The 23403-nt window shown below is 45.0% G+C and overlaps 1 protein-coding gene and 1 non-coding gene across 4 annotated transcripts in view; both read right to left on the bottom strand.

Annotated features, from left to right (window-relative positions):
• Positions 1 to 23403, bottom strand: part of FAM107B (family with sequence similarity 107 member B) — an 89356-nt gene that overhangs the window by 11256 nt on the left and 54697 nt on the right. For all 3 annotated transcript variants that reach the window (XM_059910366.1, XM_059910375.1, XM_059910371.1), the window contains exon 2: positions 965 to 1148. In XM_059910366.1, coding sequence (XP_059766349.1) covers positions 965 to 1092 — 128 coding nt within the window. In that variant the 5' untranslated portion in view covers positions 1093 to 1148. The remainder of the gene's footprint in view (positions 1 to 964; positions 1149 to 23403) is intronic.
• On the bottom strand, positions 8429 to 8501 carry TRNAD-GUC (transfer RNA aspartic acid (anticodon GUC)). Its single transcript has one exon. It is a non-coding gene; the product is annotated as a tRNA-Asp (tRNA).

The raw sequence follows: 23403 nt of genomic DNA, 5'->3' as shown, positions 1-23403 counted from the left end.
TAAGTTTTCAAAATTAAAAAAAGCAGAGTATACTGAACCCAATGCCCAAAATTACGTATGACACAGATGGAACTAACAAATGGTTTACAAAGAAGACTGAAGGTAAATGTTTTGCTCCTCTCCAAAAAAAAATTAATAATAATAAAAATGATGATAGTAATCACTTAAAATGCTACCTAAAAACAAGCAAACGAAAACACAAGAAAGGGGGTCCTTATCTACTGTTAAGTCTGATGTGGTTCTCGAGACTTCTCCCTGCCACTCTATAAATGCTGAAGTGGGCAGTATCTGTTCTCACATTTCCCCAAATATATGGGGAAAATTCAGAATTTTTACAAATCTAAGCAATAATGTATTCCTCTTCGACGTAGGACACCCTCTTTTATCCTTAATCCAGCCCTTTCTGTACAAATTCTAAAATACGCATCCACTTGAGAAGGGGACCCAGGACCACAGAACTCCGAGAGACCCTGGGGCCAGCAGCTGAGCCTGCAGACGGCTTTACATCATGGATGCCCTGACTCAAGGATGCGAAAGGAATAGGAAGTGTTAAATATGGTCAAGAAACAAACAACTCGGGGGCTTCCCTGGTGGCACAGTGGTTGAGAATCTGTCTGCCAATGCAGGGGACACGGGTTCGAGCCCTGGTCTGGGAGGATCCCACATGCCGCGGAGCAACTAGGCCCGTGAGCCACAATTGCTGAGCCTGCGCGTCTGGAGCCTGTGCTCCGCGACAGTGAGAGGCCCGCGCACCGCGATGAAGAGTGGCCCCCGCTTGCCGCAACTAGAGAAAGCCCTCGCACAGAAACGAAGACCCAACACAGCCATAAATAAATAAATGAATTAATAAAAAAAAAAAAAAAGAAACAAACAACTCTTCGAAGCCTTTGTAAACCTAACTAAACTTAAATCTAGTTACCTTAAAAGTCCCCTAAGGAAAACTCCGCTCAAGAAAGCATCTTACCTTTTTTGATTCATAAGAAGTTCTCTGTGAAGGTCTTGATGGTTCCGGGATGTTTTGACAGGATTGACCAGTTTCTGAGGCCTAATTAGTTCAGGATTGTCATCGTCTATATAGTCTGGCTCGGCCATGATGTTTCTCGGGATGAGATACGTGTCCTTCAGGTCAGAATCCTCCAGCGGGCTGTCTGAAACAGAAAGATGAGATTCACTGTGGTCTCTGCTCAGACGTCTGCACAGAGGCCGAGGCCCAGGACAGCCGGGCTGGTCCAGCAGCTGACACCGCATCCCCCACGGGGCCCCTTCACCGCTTCATTGAAAACTCTGAAGCTCTGTCGAAGAGATGGGGGCAGCAAGGAGAAGGAGGAGCCCAGCTGCTTCTGGGCTGCCGACGACTAAAGCAAAGGACGGGTCACCACCAGGCTCACCTTGAGCTTCAGCTCATGCAGGTGCTACCCACCACCACGTCTAAATACCGGCTGAACCCCACGACAAGCACCTGGGCACCAGACCCAGGTCCTTCATGCTCCCTTCGGCTTCCAAATCAACACGTTCTAGAAACACACAGATCCCGGACCCTGCATCAGTGGCCAGCAGCTCCCTCATCCTGCCAGGCTATTGGTCCCTGTCTCCTTCCCACCCACATGAGCGCCCCGGGGACTTCATCCTGTTCACAGCCTTTTGCGTCTTTCCTCAAATGTCACCTTCTCATGCTGAATTGGGCGATTGGGATTGACATGTATACACTGATGTGTATAAAATTGATGACTAATAAGAACCTGCAGTATAAAAAAACAAACAAACAAAAAACTAATACTAAACTTTCTTTGGGTTATTTGCATGGAAATATGTTAATATAAATGTTTCAGACATTACATGAAATGTCTAAAAATCTTATATGTTCTGGTATAATGTTATAAGTCATAATTCTAGTTACTACTTTAAAATGTATATCTCAGAAATAACTAAATTTCCTTGTCAATTGCATTATTATGAACTTTCATCAAATCTTTAACCGTGGTCATTTTTAAGTCTTTGGTCATTTACAGACAGTTCTGGGTATATTCTGATGCTTTTGCAAAGATGTTCCTATAAAAGGGTTTCATCTTCAAGGAATTCATGGAAAAGACTCTGACAAGTACAGGTTTCTGGTAACGGACTGTACTGCTGAACTGAATGAAGAAGCATTTTCAGAACTCTAATGAAAAACTGATGAACTCATAAAAGTGCTAACAAAAGATCAAGATGAAAAAAAAAATTAATTACATGGGACTGAGTGAACTGATGAGGATGATTATAATTTTTGTGACTTTCTGTTTGAATTTTAAAAAAAAATCCCACAAGGACTCAGAGGCAAAAAATATACAAATCAATTTTCACTGCAAAGTAAAGGAGCTGTTACAGTGGAGGATTTACTGGACTGAATGTCAATATTATGACATAGTAAGAGTGTGTTTTGTGGTTGGTAATTGCAATCATTGTTGCTTTTGTTGTGGTCATCCATTTACAATGCTTGGTGTCAGTTGATTTACCTCTTGTAAAGATAAAATACAGTGTGTGTGTGTGTGTGTGTGTGTGTGTGAAAAAAAAAAAAAAATGTCACCTTCTCAGAGAGGCCTGACCTCCTAACCGCCCTGCTTAAACTTGCAATCCCACCCCAGCACTTCCTGCTTCATCCAAACCACAGACTGATCTGTCACCGGCCACCTAGAGCAGTTGCTCCTGAGGGCAAGGATTCCATCTGCCCACACCCCACCTCCCAGCTGCTAGAACAGTGCCAGGGAGGGAGATAGGGGGAGGGGGGGGTTGGGCACCTGGCAGCCGTGCCTGGCTCTCCAAGCTCATTGTTTGCAAGGAAGAGGAGGCTTCACTGGAGAATAGAGCAGAACCACCTGATGTGATTTCTTTCTGGGCTCGGGCTCTGGATCAGCAAGTGAAAAGAACATGTGACGTGATGATCCCTGGGTCCCTTCACCCGTGTTCAATTTCAGGTGCGTGTGTGTAAGAGGCCCCTGGAGAGCAGGGCGCACATCTCCTTCCTTACTGCCCTGCGGCTGCGACACACAGTGGGCACTGCACGAATACACGGCATATTTCATGAGACGGAAGAGAAAAGTCATGGGGGCAACGGCGGGGGCGGGGGGGACACAGCTGCCTGAGTGGAGGCTGGAAACCCCTGCGGTCCACGTGGCAGGTCCACCTGCAGACCCCTGGGCACGTCTCTCGGCACTGACCCCCCTCCCTGCCCCCTGTCCCCAACACACGCAAGTCTTTCAAGATAACCAACACGCCATTTTATGCTTCCCTGTCCTGCATGAGGACTTCCAAAGCAGAAGTCAGATGCGGGGCCTGACTACAGCAGAGCATCTGACAGCGGGCCTTCCCTGGAAAGTCCGGAGTACACGTTTGTTAATTCTCTGGCCAGCGCTATGCCCTCAGATGGAACGGGGATCCGAGAACAGGGCAAGGGCGGGAGGGAGGGTCCCATCCGAGAGTGGGCTCACCCCAGGTACCGCCACCATCCCCGCCTCTCCAGGCGTCGTCTAGAGACCGGTGCCCTCCGTGCCCTCAGGGCCCCAGCAGCGTCATGCAGATGTACTTCCGGTACAAAAGGCATCCTCACACACGGTAGCCGCAGGTGTCCGTCTATTTTGTACAAGAGCCAGAACCACTTTTTCTCCAGTTTTAAATCCGCAGGTCCAGCCAAGTGCCTGGCACATGGCAGAAGCTGAATAAATGTTGAACTTAATCAGATCTGTACTGAATAGAAAGAGGAAAGAGCTTCCATGAACAAGCTCCTAGCCAGAAGTCAGGACCCATGTTTATTTCTGCCCATGGAATCAACGCCCGAAGCAAACACGTGAGTGAGGGTCTGTGTTTACACACGGGGCAGGGGTGCACGGAGGCGAGACGTGGGTGTGTGATTCCGTGGACACTGGCATGCGGGTGAGGGAGTGTGGGGTGTACATGGGGAAAGAGTAAAGATGCGCTTTCAAGCAAAATTTTAAAACAAATAAAATGGGTCCAGAGGCCGTCAGCTACAGGCACGACTTCTGCTCTCAAAGTCATCAATGATGTTTTCCTGAAACTCTGAACTGTCCCAGATGGCAGCCAACAATTACCCAGCGCTTTAGATAAGGCAGGTATGTGACCACATCTGATAACAGCAACAACCCTACAATCAGAAGAACTAGAATCTCCACTCCACAGACAATAAATGGAGGAACAAAAGTTAAACAACTCACCCAGGTTAATTTTACCAGTAGTGTAAATCTCAAACTAAACAAACAAAAAAAAAAAAAAAAAAGGAACACCCTCTGATCTTAAAACACACGTTCTGTGTAACAAATTATGATGCTAAATAATAAATTATGATGATAAAAATATATAGAAAAATCTTTTGTTCTGTACGTGTGTGTCTCTATTTCTGCTTTGGAAATAAGGTCATCTATAGCATTTTTTTATAAAATAGACAACTGATGGGAACATACTGCATAGCACAGGGAATTCTACTTAATGCACTGGGGTGACCTAAATGGGAGGGAAGTCCAAAAGGGAGGGGATATCTGTATGTGTATGGCTGATTCATTTTGCTGTGCAGTGGAGGCTAACGGAACATTGTAAAGCAACCATATTCCGATAAAATTAGTTAAAAAAAAGAAAAAAGAAAAATCTTTTGAAAATCAATGTGAAAATAAAGAGGACAAAAGTCCAAAGAATAAATAAGCCAACTAAAACAGAAAAATTGTAGCTGCATCATTTCTTTATATATTTTAGGTTTAAACACATGATTAAGGCTCAAAATTAACAAGCAATAATATATATATCTAACAAATTACACCAAACATTCTTTAAACGCTACCTGCACTGATATTTTAAAAACAAGCATGCCTGCAGCCCTCCCCCAGATGGAAACTCACAAACCTCGACAGTGGTAGGTTAGTGACCCCATCCCAGCAGCCTGACCGTGAACGTGCCCCGAAGAGAATGTGCTCCTTGGTGGAGACTGCAGATGCACCAGACACACCTGTAGGCAGTCTTGACTTTGTTGAAAAGCCAAGAGCAGTTTCATCCTAGTTAATCAGTAGACAAGAAGGCCGATGTGCTTCCATAAAAGGACTGGTTTCTTTGCCCTAAACCAGGGATAATCTCCCGGACATCAAATGCAAACAGATTCCTGCCCTCCTGAGGTCCAGGTGTCAGCAGGGGAGGGGGGGGTGAAGAAGAGTATTCCAGACACCGGAATGAGACAGGAGTCACGAGCATGCCTGATGGGTCTGAGGGAGGACAGCCGCAGCAAGGGTGGGGATGGAGAGGGACCAGTGGGGACGCAAGGGTGGGGTGAGCGATGTGGGAACTTGAAGGCCAGTGTCAGGGCTCTGGCCTTTGCCCTGAGTGACAGCCGGGAGCCATTCAGGGCTCTGGGCGGGGAAGTGACGAGCTCTAACTCACGTGTCCAGACAACGACTCTAGCTGCTGAGTGTAGGACAGACCAAGGCAGCCAAGGAAAGACGCCGCCGGGAGGTGACTGTCAGGGGACCCAGATGGTCTGGACCAGACAGATGTCGTTTCATCCCGGTCCTCGGGACTCCCTGAAGGACTGCATACGAGGTGTGAGACACAGAAGGGCCGAGGATGTCTCGAAGGGGTCTGGCCTGAGCAACAGGACACAGCGGTCGTGGTGGAGGCCGTGAGGACAGCAGATGGGAGTGAGGTCAGGAGCTCCCTTTAGGACGTGTTGGGTGGGAGACGTCGCTGGACGCCTGAGTGGTGACGCGGTGACTGGGCAGCGGCTGGAGGGGATCTGCCGTAAATGAAGCCCCGAACATCTTCCTTCTTCTTTCTCCCTGGTTTGCCCTTCTTCTAAGTGGAGACGGGAAAGGGAGCCCCGGCCTGAGTCAGGTGTGTAGACCTCAAGCGAGTGGACCACACTGGGGTCTGGGAAAGGTCACTGAGGAGAAGGAGGGTGAACTGGCTGGGAGCCACACTGTGCGTCCCTGAGCGCTCCTGGCCGTCGTGGTGGCCGGAGAACAATCTGGGGTCTGGTTCCTTTTCAGCAACTTTCCACCCTGGAGCCACGACATGGCAACAACCATCTCACTGACCTCCTTGTTCGACTTTCTCCGCTCTGCCAACTACCTTCCCCATGGCTCCCAAGGCTGGGAAACGCAACTCTGATCATCAGGGAACTCTCCCAGCTCACAGATCCTGTCCTCGACGAAAGGAAAATGGGCACTCACTGCTCCCCTTAGGTTCACAAGTCCCTGCCTTCCCCATCAGCATCCTTTGCCTGCACCGTGCCCTCTGGCAGGGACGCCGGTCCTCTCCCTACCCAACCCTGGACCACAAAGCCAAACCTCACTCACGCCTTCAGGTCCGGACAAATGTCAGATCTTCCACGAAGCGCCCCCCCTCAACTCCCCAGGTGCAATTCTCTGGCCTCTAGACAACTATGGGGTTCTCTTTGCCCCCTTTTCCTAGTACTCACCAACCTCCACCTTGTGTTGCAGCAAAATGTACATAAATCATACCATCTCTTCACTGCAAAGACCGCATCTGGTTTACGCTCATATTCCTCAGACCCCTTGGACTGAGTCAATGAACAGTCAGTGCTTAAATGAAGGAACAGAGCCCACGGATAACTAGCAGGAGAGGGAACTCCTGAGCTGTCTGGAGTCCAGAGCAACAAGTACAGCCTGGAAGGACTCCGCGCAGCCAGAATCCACAGCCCGAAAGGAAAGAGGAGACAGAAATACGTCTGGAAGTAAAAGCTCTTTGTAACTGGATATTATTATTGCTACGAAACATTCTTCCAGAAAGTAACATGAAGACACTCTTGTCATACACACGCCCCTGGCCCAGTAACTGATTCATAAAGTAATTTTTTTTAAACTGTCAAGTCAATGAAGGAAAATGAGGGTCAGCTCAGCATAGGAGAAGCAAACCTGGCTTGAGATCTTGGACAAAGCTTAAGATATCTGCCCCTCGGTTCTCCCACCTTCTAAAATAAGTGGTGTTGTAAGAACAGGCTGAAGGGGCTTCCCTGGTGGCACAGTGGCTAAGAATCCGCCTGCCAATGCAGGGGACATGGGGTTCGAGCCCTGGTCCGGGAAGATCCCACATGCCGCGGAGCAACTAAGCCCGTGCGCCACAACTACTGAGCCTGCGCTCTAGAGCCTATGTGTCACAACTACTGAGCCTGTGCTCTAGAGCCCGTGCGCCACAACTACTGAGTCTGTGCTTTAGAGCCCGTGTGCCACAATTACTGAGCCCATGTGCCACAACTACTGAGCCCATGAGCCACAACTACTGAAGCCCGCACGCCTAGAGCCCGTGCTCCACAACAAGAGAAACCACCACAATGAGAAGCATGTGCACCTCAACGAAGAGTAGCCACCACTCGCCGCAACTAGAGAAAGCCCGCACACAGCAACGAAGACCCAATGCAGCCAAAAAAATAAATAAATAAAAATAACACTTAAAAAAAAAAAGAACAGGCTATAATGCGGATGTAAGTATTTGGTATAATCTCTGGCATGTCTATGATGCCAGATTCAATAAATGGAAGCTATTATTAGTCAAACTATGTGACCAACAACATTCCATATTTTATTCAGAGGTCTGGGAAACCCTGTATATACAAAGCTCTACCTCTCAAGGCCTTTAAAGCATAAGAGTTCTTCAAAAACATAAGAGTTCAACTAGGTGACCCACAGACACTGAAATGAAGGCACAAACATTTTCCCTCTTCTTTCTCTCCAGTCTGCCCTTCTTCACAACCAGCATGGGGAAAGGGCCACGAAGCCCCCTTCACGTTCTCGCTGGTAACATTCAGTGGTTCTAAGACCCGCTCAGGCTACAAACATTAAGAACCTTCTGCAAAGTGTAAAAAGTCTGTCACACACACACGGAGTTCTGAATGGCTCAGGCTACAGTGCAGGGTGTGTAGCAAGGAAACAAGGCTGGTAGTGAGGACCTCTGATGCTGTTCTGAAGTGGAGGGGATTCACTGCAAGATTTTAAGCCACTGAGTAACAACACAGATTTGCATTTTAGACATACACTAATGCTATGCACTGAAAAACGTGACCTGATGAAAATTCTGCCTTTAATTCCTGAGAATCAAGAAACGGAAATCATCACTAAACTCCACTATCCCAGAGAGTAAGGAAATCCCATCCTTACAGATGCCTCCTGAGCCCTTGTTTTTGCATTTTTTCCCCTTTCAAAGGTTAACTCTGGGCCCAAGCCTCTGCCTGTCCCGGGTATTTTGTGTTGATTGCTTTCCAGAGGCGAATAACCATCCCCACAGAAACATTCCACAACTCGACTAATAAAACAAACATTTCACTGCATCTGAGTTTCCCATCAGACTGTTCCTGGCTCCAGTAGTTCATTTGCATATTGTTACATCACAAAGATATTTTTTTTTTTTTTGTATTTTGGCCGCAGGGCTTATGGGATCTTAGTTCCCTGACCAGGGATTGAACCTGGGCCCTCAACAGTGACAGCGCAGAGTCCTAACCACTGGACCACCAGGAATTCCCACAAAGATACAATTTTAAACCTAATCCTTTGAGATGAAAAATCAGAATTTACAGATTATGCTAAATTCCATGTTTACCTTAATATTTAAAATCTAATTCTACCTAGAAGCACTAATAAATGAATCCTTTAGAAAACAATACTGGGACTTCCCTGGTGGCGCAGTGGCTGAGACTCCGAGCTCCCAATGCAGGGGGCCCGGGTTCGATCCCTCATCAGGGAACTAGAGCCCACATGCATGCCGCAACTAAGAGTTCGCATGCCACAACTAAGGAGACTGCGTGCCGCAACTAAGACCCGGCGCAACCAAATAAATAAATAAACAAATAAATATTTTTTTAAACAATGACAAAAAAAAGAAGACAATACCTGAAACCTGTCGGTGCATGCAGGTTACAGCTGTACTAGAACCAAGCGAAGGTAAACAATTAAACATCTGAACTGCTGTGACTTCTTCTGGAAAGTGGAAAGTAATTCCAAGGCAGTTTTTAAGAGCATTTGTTTCCCAGGCTGTCTCTAAGAGATTCTAGCAACCCTCTCACGATACCCTGAAAAACCCAAGTCATTTAAGATCGCAGGCCAGCCAAGTCCAGGCCTGGGTCAACCTGGAAGGGGAACGGCTGTCCCTGGACCCACGGGAATCTCCTGCAATAGCCACTGTTCCCAGAAGGGAGGCTGGCTGGCTGTGAGGAGAAAGGCCTTGAGAAAGCAGAGAGTGAGTTAAAATGTGAATTTCTCCCATACAGCCCAGGGCTTCACTTACAAACTCCTAAGCCTGGGGTGAACTTAAGGATTCAGTCTCGTTGCCAGGAGACAGTGGCACCATCTGGTACCCAAAGGCATCAGACAAGTGCCCAGATGACCTCTGTGGCCACAAACCTAAACTAAGGCTGACAAATGACGCCAAACCACAGCCATCCACAAGAGCTCAGAAACGTGACTTTTCCAACTCTACCCGGCCCACTGCTGCTAGAACTTCAGACCCGCAGTAAACTGGCCACAAAGATGCTGTACACGTGCCAGACACTGACGCGCTTGGGAAAATACCAAACTAGTATTCTCATCGGTTTTTTCATCCCCCAAAAATGTATTTCTACAAAAACAAATAAGGCACATATTTTATATTTAGAAGATGGGAAAGAAGTCAAGAAAAACCTCGGGAAGACAGAACACGTGCCAATGTTAAAGATAAGCTGGTCAGGGTGAGGCGGGACCAACCAGTAGGTGGCGATGGCTCCGCAAATCACGACGTGTCCATTTTCCAGGATGACGCCCAGCCTCAGCCCGATCCTCAGCACTGTCAGTGAAAGCATCAGAGAGATGCCACAAAAGGAATCCACTGTGGAGTCACGGTGCATCTTCCCTCGATGTGGTCCACAAGCTTCTCCCCTTCGTTTCAGCCTTATGACGGCCCAGTGAGGCAGGAGGTTTTATTCCCTATGAAGTCTCCAAATTCCCTATAGGCTCAGACAGCTTCAAGGACACGGGCTCCAGGTCACACCAACTGGGTCTAAATTCCAGTTCTCTCATTTACTGTAAGTGTGACTTTGGGCCAAGTTTTCTCACCAGTTTAAAAAGAAGAAAAAGAGGAAGAAGAAGAGGAAAAGGAAGAAGCAGCAGCAGCAGGGGAAAGATTATCTTATAGGGTTATGAAGAATAAATGAGAAATGCATACCCAATGCAGGGCCTGGAATAGTAAGCGTTCAGTAAATGTCACCTGTGATGAGTGCTGTCATCGGCAACAAATAACGACTAGTAAAAATAACCCTGTTATTGCTGCCCCAGGTTACACAGCTACGAAAGGGCAGGACCAGGATTTGAACTAGCGTCTGTCTGATTCCACAGGGGTACCCTCAAGCATCCCACTCTTCTGGGCCGTGATAATGGTGGGGGTAGGGGGAGGCAGGAGAGGAGACAACAGGTTTCGCTTTAACAGGATGACTTTCTCTCTCAAAAAGCTTTTAGAAGCTTCACAACATCATAGCTTTATAACCCCAACCAGAAAACATCTTACAGAAAGTCACATTAATGTGGGGAAAGGTTGTGAGAGGGACACAGTTTCTTTAAAACATATAATTGTTTTTATAAGCATGCTCAGAGTAGCGATATTCATAACAGCCCCGAACTGGAAGCAACCCAAATGTCCATTAACCGTCGGATGGAGAAGTAGGTGGTGGTGTGAGGATATAATGGAAGAATACACAGCAATGAGAATGACAACAGCAGCATGACCGAACCTCACAAATATAACGTCTGCAAAAGAAGCCAGACACACAAGAGTCCATCCTGGATCATTCCATGGATCTGATTTTCAAAACAGGCAAACCCAACCTCTGGTGTCAGATGTCAGGATAACGGTTACCTTGGGAGCAGAGAGGCAGTGGATGGGGAGAAAGGGGGCTTCTGGGGTGCTGATAAGGTTCTGTTTTCTGATACAGGTTCTGGTTACACAGGCACATTCACTTTGAAAATTCACCAATCAGTTCACTTTTTGGGCTCATGCCCTGCTCTGTATGTGTATTATCCCTCAATAAATACAGTACATATTAAATAGCTATTAAACTTACAGTCTAGGGATCATTCAGTTGTTGCTATATTATTACAGTTTTGTTATTTCATCCATTTTAAACCCTGTTCAGTCCATGAGAAGTAATACCACCAGGTTTGAAGACCACCCATCCTGGATTAGAAGGCTGGTTATGCCACTTACCAGCTATGTGATTTTGTACAAATGACTTAACCTGTGTCTTGATTTCCTCACCTGTAAATCAGGGCTCATACACCTACGTTTGCAGAATTGTCCCAAGCATTAAAAAAACTTAAGGAAAACATTCACCATACATCGTAGCACCCCATGTGGCAGATGTTCAATAAACTGGACAGTTAAGTCGTTCCAACAAATTAATTCATTAATCTAACTCTCCATGAATCAATGTCCTATCAAAGTGAAAAATGGATGACCACGCACTACAAGTATACTATGTTAGACCAAGTTTAATGGTGAACCCCATCTTGGCCTCTGCTCATTTTTCCAATTTGGACTTAGATGGGAGGGAGAGAGAGAGAGAGTCAGGGAGGGAGGAAGTGGAGGGGAGAAAACAAAATCCCTGACGGGCACAGCCAAAGCACAGAGAGGAGCCCGCAGCCCAAGGCTGAGATGCCGAGAAAACCCTGACCATTTCCCACTCTCTGGGCTTCAGTCTTCTTATCTTTACAGCTGAATGGCTACGTCGCCCTGATTTCTCAGTAACCTGTTGTAAATAACTATGCTGCGTACAGAGCAATCATACAAATACGAGGGATCTATAAAAACATAAGTTCGTCCAATATAAAGAGTCTAACTGTTCAAACATCAAGTAACTCTTATGAGTGGTCACAATTTACTTAACCTCCCGTGGCCCTCACGGAATCTGAACTCATGACCCAGCGGCAGACAACTCTACGAAAAAGACAAAACAGAAAACAGGCAAGATCTTTTTAGAGGCATGTTTTGCATAATGTTCAGTCAAACCCTGTGGGAAAAGGGTGGGGAGAGAAGCAATGGGTAGAAGACAGACAACAAAAGCGTCCCCCCAAAGCACAGTACTTTACACTTCTGCACTGCATTGCACTGGTACTGTAAGTCAAGTGTACTGCTCCTGCACCTTTCTAATCAAGTTTCTACACTGTTAACAGTGCATTTTTCCAATATAATCTAACACAAAACTACTCAAACACATACAAGGGGTAACCTGAAAGTAAACGCCCGGAATGTCAGGACCTCAGAGAACGCTTATACCTAAGTTGGGCACCCAAGATCCTGCCGGTGCCTCATCAGAAGAAAGTGGTGCTGACGGTCGGTGGATGCAAGTATCGGTTGCTTTCCATGGAAACCAGAAGATTAACCCTGTGACTGAATTCCTTCTGCCTTCTAGCTCCCCAGTCTAACGCTTTGCTAAAAAAATTAAAAAGAGAAAGAAAGAAAAAGAGAAAGGAGTTTGCTATGTTGCCTAATGAGGTCATGCTCAAAGCCTAAGTAAACGTTAAAAGGAAAAGCAAAAGCAGTTCTTGAATAATCTGGTTTTGTTAGAAAGGTGGATATTCAAGCTACCTTGGAAAAGTGGGAAGACAAACTATACAGAGAAAATGAAAACGAAAACAAAAACCACTCTGGGGGTGTGAGAAAAAAAAAGTCTCTATGGCTTCCCTGGCGGTCCAGCGGTTAAGACTTCGTGCTTCCACTGCAGGGGGCGCGGGTTTGATCGTTGGTCGGGGAAGTTCCGCACGCTGCACAGTGTGGCCAAAAAAAAAAAAAAGGAAAAGAAAAGTCTCTAGGTAGAACAAAGCTAATATAAAACTGATAAAAAATTCCCTGAGCTGCTTGGTGGAGAGAGGAAGGGAAAATGGTGAAAGAGGCGAATAAAATCCTTCAAGGGCTCTCAGCCAACGACGGCATCCCTCGGTCCTGGCAGGTGGCTGATCCAGGGGATGTTTCACTCCCATAACTAAACAAGTCCCAGAATTTCAGATGAGACACGGATTCTCTACATTCCCTCCCTCTGCCTCCAGAGAAGATTCTAGAATTCCCTGGTAGACGACAGCACTAATTCTGCAAGCAGTGAGCACGCCTGAAAGAAGGAGAAGGGCCAGCCGGCGGGGGCCTCACCGGGGGGGTGGGGGGGTGGACCCCAGCACAGCTGCAGGAGGGCCACCACCTCCACACGGGGAGCGGCAGGGCCTGCTGTGTCGCTCACGTTCCTGCAGGACAACAGCACGGGGCGGCTTCTCATCCGAGCAAATGCACTCGGGCTTCTCCCCAAGGAAACAGCTGGGCCTGAGTACGAATCGACAGGGATTTCAACCTGGAAGGACCTTAGCAAACCTCCTGCTTGCCAACTGCTACCTGGGGGGCAGATGTTCTTTCAGATCCGAGGTCCTGTGCTCTGGCCCCCAGGCCTGTCCACAGGGGCTGTCTGTGACCTGTAAGGCACTAGGGACAAAAAGCCATCACTGGATCCGTAGCAGAAAACTTCCCATTCACCTCACAGTCTACGACTATGGGGGGCTCCCGGCTTCCTGGGGTACATTCTCCCCAGCCTCTCCCTGGAATTCAAAGCTGCTGCCCACCTCCTTCTGGATCTGAAAGCCAGCCCCTTGGACAACCCTCTCTCCTGGTCCTCCCTGTACCAGAGGCCCAGGTGCCCTCTTCCAGCCTGATCTCTTGGCGCCAAGAATTCTCAGGATCAGGCCCAGCCTAGACCCTTCTCTGGGTCCCCAACGCCCTCGGCCCTCTCACTCTGTGAGCCATTTCTCGGTGGGACGCTTCCCTCTCCTGAATCTCCCCACGGCCAGTCCCCCAGGCCACCTCCCTCTTGTCTGCAGCGCTGAGAACAATTTCACGCGGTGCTCCCTTCCCGTGTGAACTTGACACTTGCGAGTCAGTTCTTCATGCGTCTCCAGGTGGTCCCCCTTGAAGGACAGATGTGCGTCCCTTCAGAAAGGAAGAGACCCCCGACTGACTTAAGTCATCCCCCCACGCCCTGTGCCTAAGGCTGAGCTCCAGGGGGCCAGCGGTACCTCTGGCTTTACTCCCTCCTGCGTTCCCAGCACTGGGCTGGGCGTCACCCCGTGGGCACCCAACAGAACTGCACTGAATAAAGGGGGCAGATGCTGAAGCAACAGAGAATCCAAACAAAGCAGCTCATCCCGGGAAGCTTTTCCTGATTCCTCTCGCAGTTTCCTGCCTTTCTGTCCCAACAGGACGCCGTTAACACTTCTCTAAGGACGCTCATGGCTGCTTGTATGAAAACTACAAGTTTGCTTATCCCTCACATTAAAGTTGCAAAGGAAAGGCCTGACTTTTCCTCATTTCTTATCCCCAGAAACATCACCATGAGCCTTCCGTGTACTGTTGAGCTCAATGTGGCCTGCTGACAAGTGATGTGCAGAGCTCAGGCTTACAGAAGGGGCCAAAACCAGGGGAGGGGGAGAGAGGGCATCTCATGCTTTGAACAGCCTCTGTCCTCACTTGATCTTCAAAAAGCTCAGAATGAGCGAGACACAAAAGTTCCTGGTTCTCCTGATACAGACCAGTCCAGGGAACCAAATGCCCATTTCTCTAACCCAGCAGGATGATATGCTCCCTCTTGCACAAGATGACCCCCTGAAACCCTCAAAGTCCATAACGTGAATTGCTGTGTACGAGCTAGGAGTCTTTTGCCCCAGAAAGATAACTCAGATTGCTGTCTGCTGGGAAATAAATCTGAGTGCGCTGGCTTGCATAAATATTCCCGTGAAGTAATTAGCACTTCATTAACATGCAGCCCATCAATCTGCACAAACCTCTAAGCAACTGAAATGCTGTCCAATTAACAGATTTTTTAAATAATTGATTACCTTAAACTCATTAGCCTTAAAATTGCCATAGGCTGATAAATTACACTTATCAAATAACATTTGATAGATGACCATTAAGTGGTTCAGAGTTTCTCTCTCTCCTAGGTAAAGCAGCGTGATGAGATCTGAAGTTCAAGGATCCTTGATTCTACCCGTTGAAGAGTGTTCTGTGGTCTAACAGTGTCACCCAGTGGCAAAAGGCACAGTTGTGTTCAGAGCAGCTGTTGTTTTTTAAAAGAAGTATTTGTCACATGTGTTTCTTTACTAAAAGGAAAAGAAGAAAACTATTTTTGGGGAATTGCTCTAAGAAAACTAGTGTAAATTCTAGAAAACACGGGACTGGCATAAGACAGCTCCCCTACGTCCAAGGTTACTTTGAAGCCTTTGGGGACCGTACAGACGTGCGCAGACATGACGAGATACACAAGGGAAGTTCCTGTGACTCAGGGACAGTGCAGGTTTGACATGAAATCAATTCAGTGTCCCAGGGTTGAGCAATAGGGTCACCCCCTGCTGTCTGCTTTCTCGTCCACCATTCGGCCACTTCAATTCTCAAAAGCTTGGCTCTCCCAGAACAAGGAGAAAAAACCCAGCCAATTCTGTTCCAAGGTTGACTATCTGATTTTAGAAGCTTATGAGGTGACGCTTAATTGAAAACAATAAATTATTTAACTTCCTTATCGGTAAAAAGAGAAGGCTGGACCAGATAACCCTTGAGACCCCTTCCTGGTTCTAACATTCTGATAATACAGAAGAGCTTGGCTGATCTGTCACTCCCCACAGCACGGGGGCTTCTGACCCAAGGCTGTGGAACGCTGGCCCTACCATCAGGGCCAGACAGACCACGGAGGCGCCCCTATTATGTTCCACGCACACCCCACCTTGGTCTCCACTCCTCCTCGTTCCTGTTCCCAGTGCATCACGTCTACGCTGAGCAGGCTTTCTGCTCGTGATGCTGCATTTCCCCAGATGCAGCCACCCTCCCTCGAGTCCCTCTGGAAGAGTCTCAGACACTTGGTCCAGGGCTAGAGCTGTCCACATAGGATGGGGCGCAGACTAGACTTTATTAAACCAAAACTCCCAATTCAGGGGGCTCCCAATACTCTAGTCAAGAATCACACATACACCATATACGATCAATAAAAACAAAGCATTGTTTATTCCTCTTCGCATAAAATCACCTACAGCAAGTAGATATTACACTATAATTAAATTAATTCAAGTCTGACTCCTGAAACTACCCTGAAATCAAGCCACAATTCAGCCCTCTTAGGATTGGTTCAAGATGGCGGAGTAGAAGGACGTGCTCTCACTCCCTCTTGTGACAGCACTGGAATCACAACTAACTGCTGGACAATCATCGACAGGAAGACACTGGAACTCACCAGAAAAGATACCCCACATCCAAAGACAAAGGAGAAGCCACAATGAGACGGTAGGAGGAGCACAATCACAATAAAATCAAATTCCGTAACTGCTGGGTGGGTGACTTACAAACTGGAGAACACTTATACCACAGAAGTCCACCCACTGGAGTGAAGGTTCTGAGCCCCACGTCAGGCTTCCCAACCTGGGGGTCCAGCAACAGGAGGAGGAATTCCCAGAGAATCAGACTTTGAAGGCTAGCGGGATTTGATTGCAGGACTTCGACAGGACTGGGGGAAACAGAGACTCCACTCTTGGAGGGCGCACACAAAGTAGTGTGCGCATCGGGACCCAGGGGAAGGAGCAGTGACCCCAGGGGATACTGAACCAGACCTACCTGCTAGTGTTGGAGGGTCTCCTGCAGAGGTGGGGGGTGGCTCTGTCTCACCGTGAGGACAAGGACACTGGCAGCAGAAGTTCTAGGAAGAACTCCTTGGTGTGAGCCTTCACAGAGTCTGTCACTGGCCCCACCAAAGAGCCCAGGTAGGCTCCAGCATTGGGTGGCCTCAGGCCAAACAACTAACAGGGAGGGAACCCAGCCCCACCCATCAACAGTCAAGTGGATTAAAGTTTTACTGAGCTCTGCCCACCAGAGCAACAGGCAGCTCTACCCACCACCAGTCCCTCCCATCAAGCCTCTTAGATAGCCTCATCCACCAGAGGGCAGACAGCAGAAGCAAGAAGAACTACAATCCTGCAGCCTGTGGAACAAAAACCACATTCACAGAAAGACAGACAGAATGAAAAGGCAGAGGACTATGTAACACATGAAGGAACAAGATAAAACCCCACAAAAACAATTAAAGGAAGTGGAGATAGGCAACATTCCAGAAAAAGAATTCAGAATAATGATAGTGAAGATGATCCAGGACCTTGGAAAAAGAATGGAGGCAGGCGCTTCCCTGGTGGCGCAGTGGTTGAGGGTCTGCCTGCTAATGCAGGAGACATGGGTTCGAGCCCTGGTCTGGGAGGATCCCACATGCCGCAGAGCAACTAGGCCCGTGAGCCACAATTACTGAGCCTGCGCGTCTGGAGCCTCCGCAACAGGAGAGGCCGCGATAGTGAAGAGGCCCGCGCACCACGATGAGGAGTGGCCCCCGCTTGCCGCAACTAGAGAAAGCCCTCGCGCAGAAACGAAGACCCAACACAGCCAAAAATAAATATAAAAATAAATAAATAAATAAATAAAAAAGATTACTATAAAAAAAAAAGAATGGAGGCAAAGATCGAGAAGATGCAAGAAATGTTTAACAAAGACCTAGAAGAATTAAAGAACAAACAAACAGAGATGAACAATACAATAACTGAAATGAAAAATACACTAGAAGCAATCAATAATGGAATAACTGAGGCAGAAGAACGGATAAGTGACCTGGGAGACAGAACAGTGGAATTCACTGCAGCAGAACAGAATAAAGAAAAAAGAATGAAAAGAAATGAGAGACCTCTGGGATAACATTACATGCACCAACATTCACATTATAGGGGTCCCAGAAGGAGAAGAGAGAGAGAAAGGATCTGACAAAATATCTGAAGAGATTATAGTCAAAAACTTCCCTGACATGGGAAAGGAAATAGCCACCCAAGTCCAGGAAGCGCAGAGAGTCCCATACAGGATAAACCCAAGGAGAAACACGCCGAGACACATAGTAATCAAACTGACAGAAATTAAAGACAAAGAAAAATTATTAAAAGCAAAAAGGAAAAAACAACAAATAACATACAAGGGAACTCCCATAAGGTAAACAGCTGATTTCTCAGCAGAAACTCTACAACCCAGAAGGGAGTGGCACGATATATTTAAAGTGATGAAAAGGAAGAACCTACAACCAAGATTACTCTACCCAGCAAGGATCTCATTCAGATTTGACAGAGAAATCAAAAGCTTTACAAATAAGCAAAAGCTAAGAGAATTCAGCACCACCAAACCAGCTCACAACAAATACTAAAGGAACTTCTCTAAGTGGGAAACACAAGAGAAGAAAAGGACCTACAAAAACAAACCCAAAACAATTAAGAAAATGGTCATAGGAACACACATATCAATAATTACCTTAAACATGAATGGATTAAATGCTCCAACCAAAAGACAAAGGCTCGCTGAATGGATACAAAAACAAGACCCATATATATGCTGTCTACAAGAGACCCACTTCAGACCTAGGGACACATTCAGACTGAAAGTGAGGGGATGGAAAAAGATATTCCATGCAAATGGAAATCAAAAGAAAGCTGGAGTAGCAATACTCATATCAGATAAAATAGACTTTAAAATAAAGAATGTTACAAGAGACAAGGAAGGATGCTACATAATGATCAAGGAATCAATCCAAGAAGAAGATATAACAATTATAAATATATATGCACCCAACATAGGAGCACCTCAATACATAAGGCAACTGCTAACAGCTATAAAAGAGAAAATCGACAGTAACACAATAATAGTGGGGGACTTTAACAACTCACTTACACCAATGGACAGATCATCCAAAATGAAAATAAATAAGGAAACAGAAGCTTTAAATGACACAACAGACCAGATAGATTTAATTGATATTTATAGGACATTCCATCCAAAAACAGCAGATTACACTTTCTTCTCAAGTGCACATGGAACATTCTCCAGGATAGATCATATCTTGGGTCACAAATCAAGCCTCAGTAAATTTAAGAAAATTGAAATCATATTAAGCATCTTTTCCAACCACAACGCTATGAGATTAGAAATCAATTACAGAGGAAAAAAATGTAAAAAACACAAACACATGAGAGCTAAACAATATGTTACTAAATATCAAAGAGATCACTGAAGAAATCAAAGAGGAAATTAAAAAATACCTGGAGAAAAATGACAACAAAAACATGATGATCCAAAACCTATGGGATGCAGCAAAAGCAGTTCTACGAGGGAAGTTTACAGCAATAAAATCCTACCTCAAGAAACAAAAAAAATCTCAAATAAACAATCTAACCTTACACCTAAAGAAACTAGAGAAAGAAGAACAAACAAAACCCAAAGTTAGTAGAAGGAAAGAAATCATAAAGATCAGAGCAGAAATAAATGAAACAGAAACAAAGAAAACAATAGCGAAGATCAATAAAACTAAAAGCTGGTTCTTTGAGAAGATAAACAAAATTGATAAACCATTAGCCAGCCTCATCACGAGAAAAAGGGAGAAGACTCAAATCAGTAAAATTAGAAATGAAAAAGGAGAAGTTACAACAGACACCGCAGAAATACAAAGCATCATAAGAGACTACTACAAGCAACTCCTATGCCAATAAAATGGACAACCTGGAAAAAATGGACAAATACTTAGAAAGGTATAACCTTCCAAGACTGAACCAGGAAGAAATAGAAAATATGAACAGACCAATCACAAGTAATGAAATGGAAACTGTGATTAAAAATCTTCCAACAAACAAAAGTCCAGGACCAGATGGCTTCACAGGCGAATTCTATCAAACATATAGAGGAGAGCTAACACCCATCCTTCTCAAACTCTTCCAAAAAATGGCAGAGGAAGGAACACTCCCAAACTCATTCTATGAGGCCACCTTCACCCTGTTACCAAAACCAAACAAAGATACTACAAAAAAAGAAAATTACAGAACAACATCACTGATGAATATAGATGCAAAAATCCTCAACAGAACACCAGCACACAGAATCCAACAACACATTAAAAGGATCATACACCATGATCAAGTGGGATTTATCCCAGGGATGCAAAGATTCTTCAATATACGCAAATCAATCAATGTGATACACCATATTAACAAACTGAAGAATAAAAACCATATGATCATCTCAAAAGATGCAGAAAAAGCTTTTGACAAAATTCAACAGCCATTTATGATAAAAACTCTCCAGAAAGTGGGCATAGAGGGAACCTATCTCAACATAATAAAGGCCATATACGAAAAACCCACAGCAAACATCATTCTCAATGGTGAAAAGCTGAAAGCATTTCCTCTAAGATCAGGAACAAGACAAGGATGTCCACTCTCGCCAGTCTTATTCAACATAGTTTTGGAAGTCCTAGCCATGGCAATCAGAGAAGAAAAAAAAATAAAAGAAATCCAAATTGGAAAAGAAGAAGTAACACTGTCACTGTTTGCAGATGACATGATACTATACATAGAGAATCCTAAAGATGCCACCAGAAAACTACTAGAGCTAATCAATGAATTTGGTAAAGTTGCAGGATACAAAATTAATGCACAGAAGTCTCTTGCATTCCTATACACTAATGACAAAAGATCAGAAAGAGAAATTAAGGCAACAATCCCGTTCACCATTGCAACAAAAAGAATAAAATACCTAGGAGTAAACCTCCCTAAGGAGGTAAAAGACCTGTATGCAGAAAACTATAAGACACTGATGAAAGAAATCAGAGATGACACAAACAGATGGAGAGATGTACCATGTTCTTGGATTGGAAGAATCAATGTTGTGAAAATGACTATACTACCCAAAGCAATCTACAGATTCAATGCAATCCCTATCAAATTAACAACAGCATTTTCTACGGAACCAGAACAAATATCTTAAAATTTGTATGGAAACACAAAAGCCTGAATAGCCAAAGCAATCTTGAGGGAAAAAAACGGAGCTGGAGGACTCAGACTCCCTGACTTTCAGAGTATACTTCAAAGCTACAGTAATCAAGACAATATGGTACTGGCACAAAAAGAGAAATATAGATCAATGGTAGAGGATAGAAAGCCCAGAGATAAACCCACACACCTATGGTCAACTAATCTATGACAAAGGAGGCAAGGATATACAATGGGGAAAAGACAGTCTCTTCAATAAGTGGTGTTGGGAAAATTGGACAGCTACATTTAAAAGAATGAAATTAGAACACTCCCTAACACCATACACAAAAATAATCTCAAAATGGATTAAAGACCTCAGTGTAAGACCGGACACTATAAAACTCTTAGAGGAAAACATAGGAAGAACACTCTTTGACATAAATCACAACAAGATCTTTTTGACCCACCTCCTAGAGTAATGGAAATAAAAACAAAAATAAACAAATGGGACCCAGTGAAACTTAAAAGCTTTTGCACACCAGAGGAAACTATAAACAAGATGAAAAGACAACCCTCAGGATGGGAGAAAATATTTGTGAACGAATCAACGGACAAAGGATTAATCTCCAAAATATATAAATAGCTCATGCAGCTCAATATTAAAAAAACAAACAACTCAATCAAAAAATGGGCAAAAGACCTAAATAGACATTTCTCCAAAGAAGACATACAGATGGACAAGAGGCACATGAAAAGCTGCTCAACATCACTAATTATTAGAGAAATGCAAATCAAAACTACAATGAGGTATCACCTCACACCGGTCAGAATGGCCGTCATCAGAATATCTACCAACAACAAACACTGGAGAGGGTGTGGAGAAAAGGGAACCCTCTTGCACTGTTGGTGGGAATGTAAACTGATACAGCCACTATGGAGAACAGTATGGAGGTTCCTTAAAAAACTAAAAATAGAATTACCATATGAGCCAGCAATCCCACTACTGGGCATATACCCAGAGAAAACCATAATTCAAAAAGAGTCATGTACCACAATGTTCATTGCAGCTCTATTTACAATAGCCAGGTCGTGGAATCAACCTAAATGCCCATCAACAGACAAATGGATAAAGAAGATGTGGTACATATATACAATGGAATATTACTCAGCCATAAAAAGGAATGAAACTAGGTCATTTGTAGAGACATGGATGGACCTAGAGACTGTCATACAGAGTGAAGTAAGTCAGAAAGAGAAAAACAAATCTCATATATTAATGCATATATGTGGAATCTAGAAAAATGGTACAGATGAACCGGTTTGCAAGGCAGAAATAGAGACACAGGCGTGGAGAACAAACATATGGGCACCAAGGGGGGAACGTGGTGGTGGTGGTGTGATGAATTGGGAGATTGGGATTGACATATATACACTAATATGTATAAAATAGATAACTAATAAGAACGTATCATATAAAAAATAAATTAAATTAAAAAAAATTCAGCCCTCTTGCTTCTCCTCTAGTTTCTCTTGACATATCTTTGTCTACTCTATAAATCCACCTTCTTCCTGCCAACTCCCACCAAAGTCCAAATACATAGGAGCTTCAGAGAGTCAATGACAGTTCTTTCTCATTGCCTTACATTCAGAAAATCACCGTCTACTCTCATAGACTACTCGTAAGAAGATATATTTTTGCTACTTCCTGTCTGAAGAATGTGTGGGCAGTGTGTGACAGAAGGCTTGAACACGTACATACCCGTGAATCTGGTAGTTCCCCTTGCAGGAATTACTCCAAGGAGGTAATCAGACAAGGACACAAAACATATAAGAATATGTGTAAGAATATTTTATGTATGATTTATGATAGTGAAAAAGGAAAGAAACCACTTAAATGTCTAATAATGCGATACAATGCAGCTTTAATAAAATCATATTGTTAGAATAAATAATGAAAGGGGAAATATTCACGATGTATCAAATGAGAGAAAAATTTCAGGTTCCAAAACAGTATGTCCTTTATTTTCTAGTCTGTGCGTTTGCATGAACAAAAGCTATTCGGAGTGTCATCCAGTGACCAGCATTATCCGCATCGCCAGGGAGCTTGTTCAGTGCAAATGCCCTAGCTGAAAGGCATTGGATCAGAATCGTTGGGGGAGGGCACAGAGATCTGTTTTTTTGTTTACTGTGTGCCACACCACCTCTGAGGTAGATACTAAAATTTGCCCCACTGTGCAGATGGGGAAATTGAGGCCCAGAGAGACTAGGTAACTTACCCAAGGCTGCAAAGCCAGTAAGTGGCAGCTCGCACAGCTAGCTCCAGAGTCCACACTCCGCACCACTCTGCTCTAGGGCCTCTCTAGGATAAATCTTATATTTGGAAGTGTGCTCTGTGCTTCTTCCCCTAAATCAACAGCATGATGCATCCCACCCGTCCTTGTGTCTTCTTCCTAGTGTTTCAGCACTTCTGTTACAAAGTTACTGATGGGGGAAAGAGGCGTTGCCACTATCACTGGCACCACCGTTGACAAACCTCGTGGCGAAGACCTGCTTGAAG

Source organism: Balaenoptera ricei, chromosome 2 (genome assembly GCF_028023285.1).
Source record: "Balaenoptera ricei isolate mBalRic1 chromosome 2, mBalRic1.hap2, whole genome shotgun sequence".
Lineage (NCBI taxonomy): Eukaryota > Metazoa > Chordata > Mammalia > Artiodactyla > Balaenopteridae > Balaenoptera > Balaenoptera ricei.
This window is presented reverse-complemented; position numbering and strand designations above follow the sequence as displayed.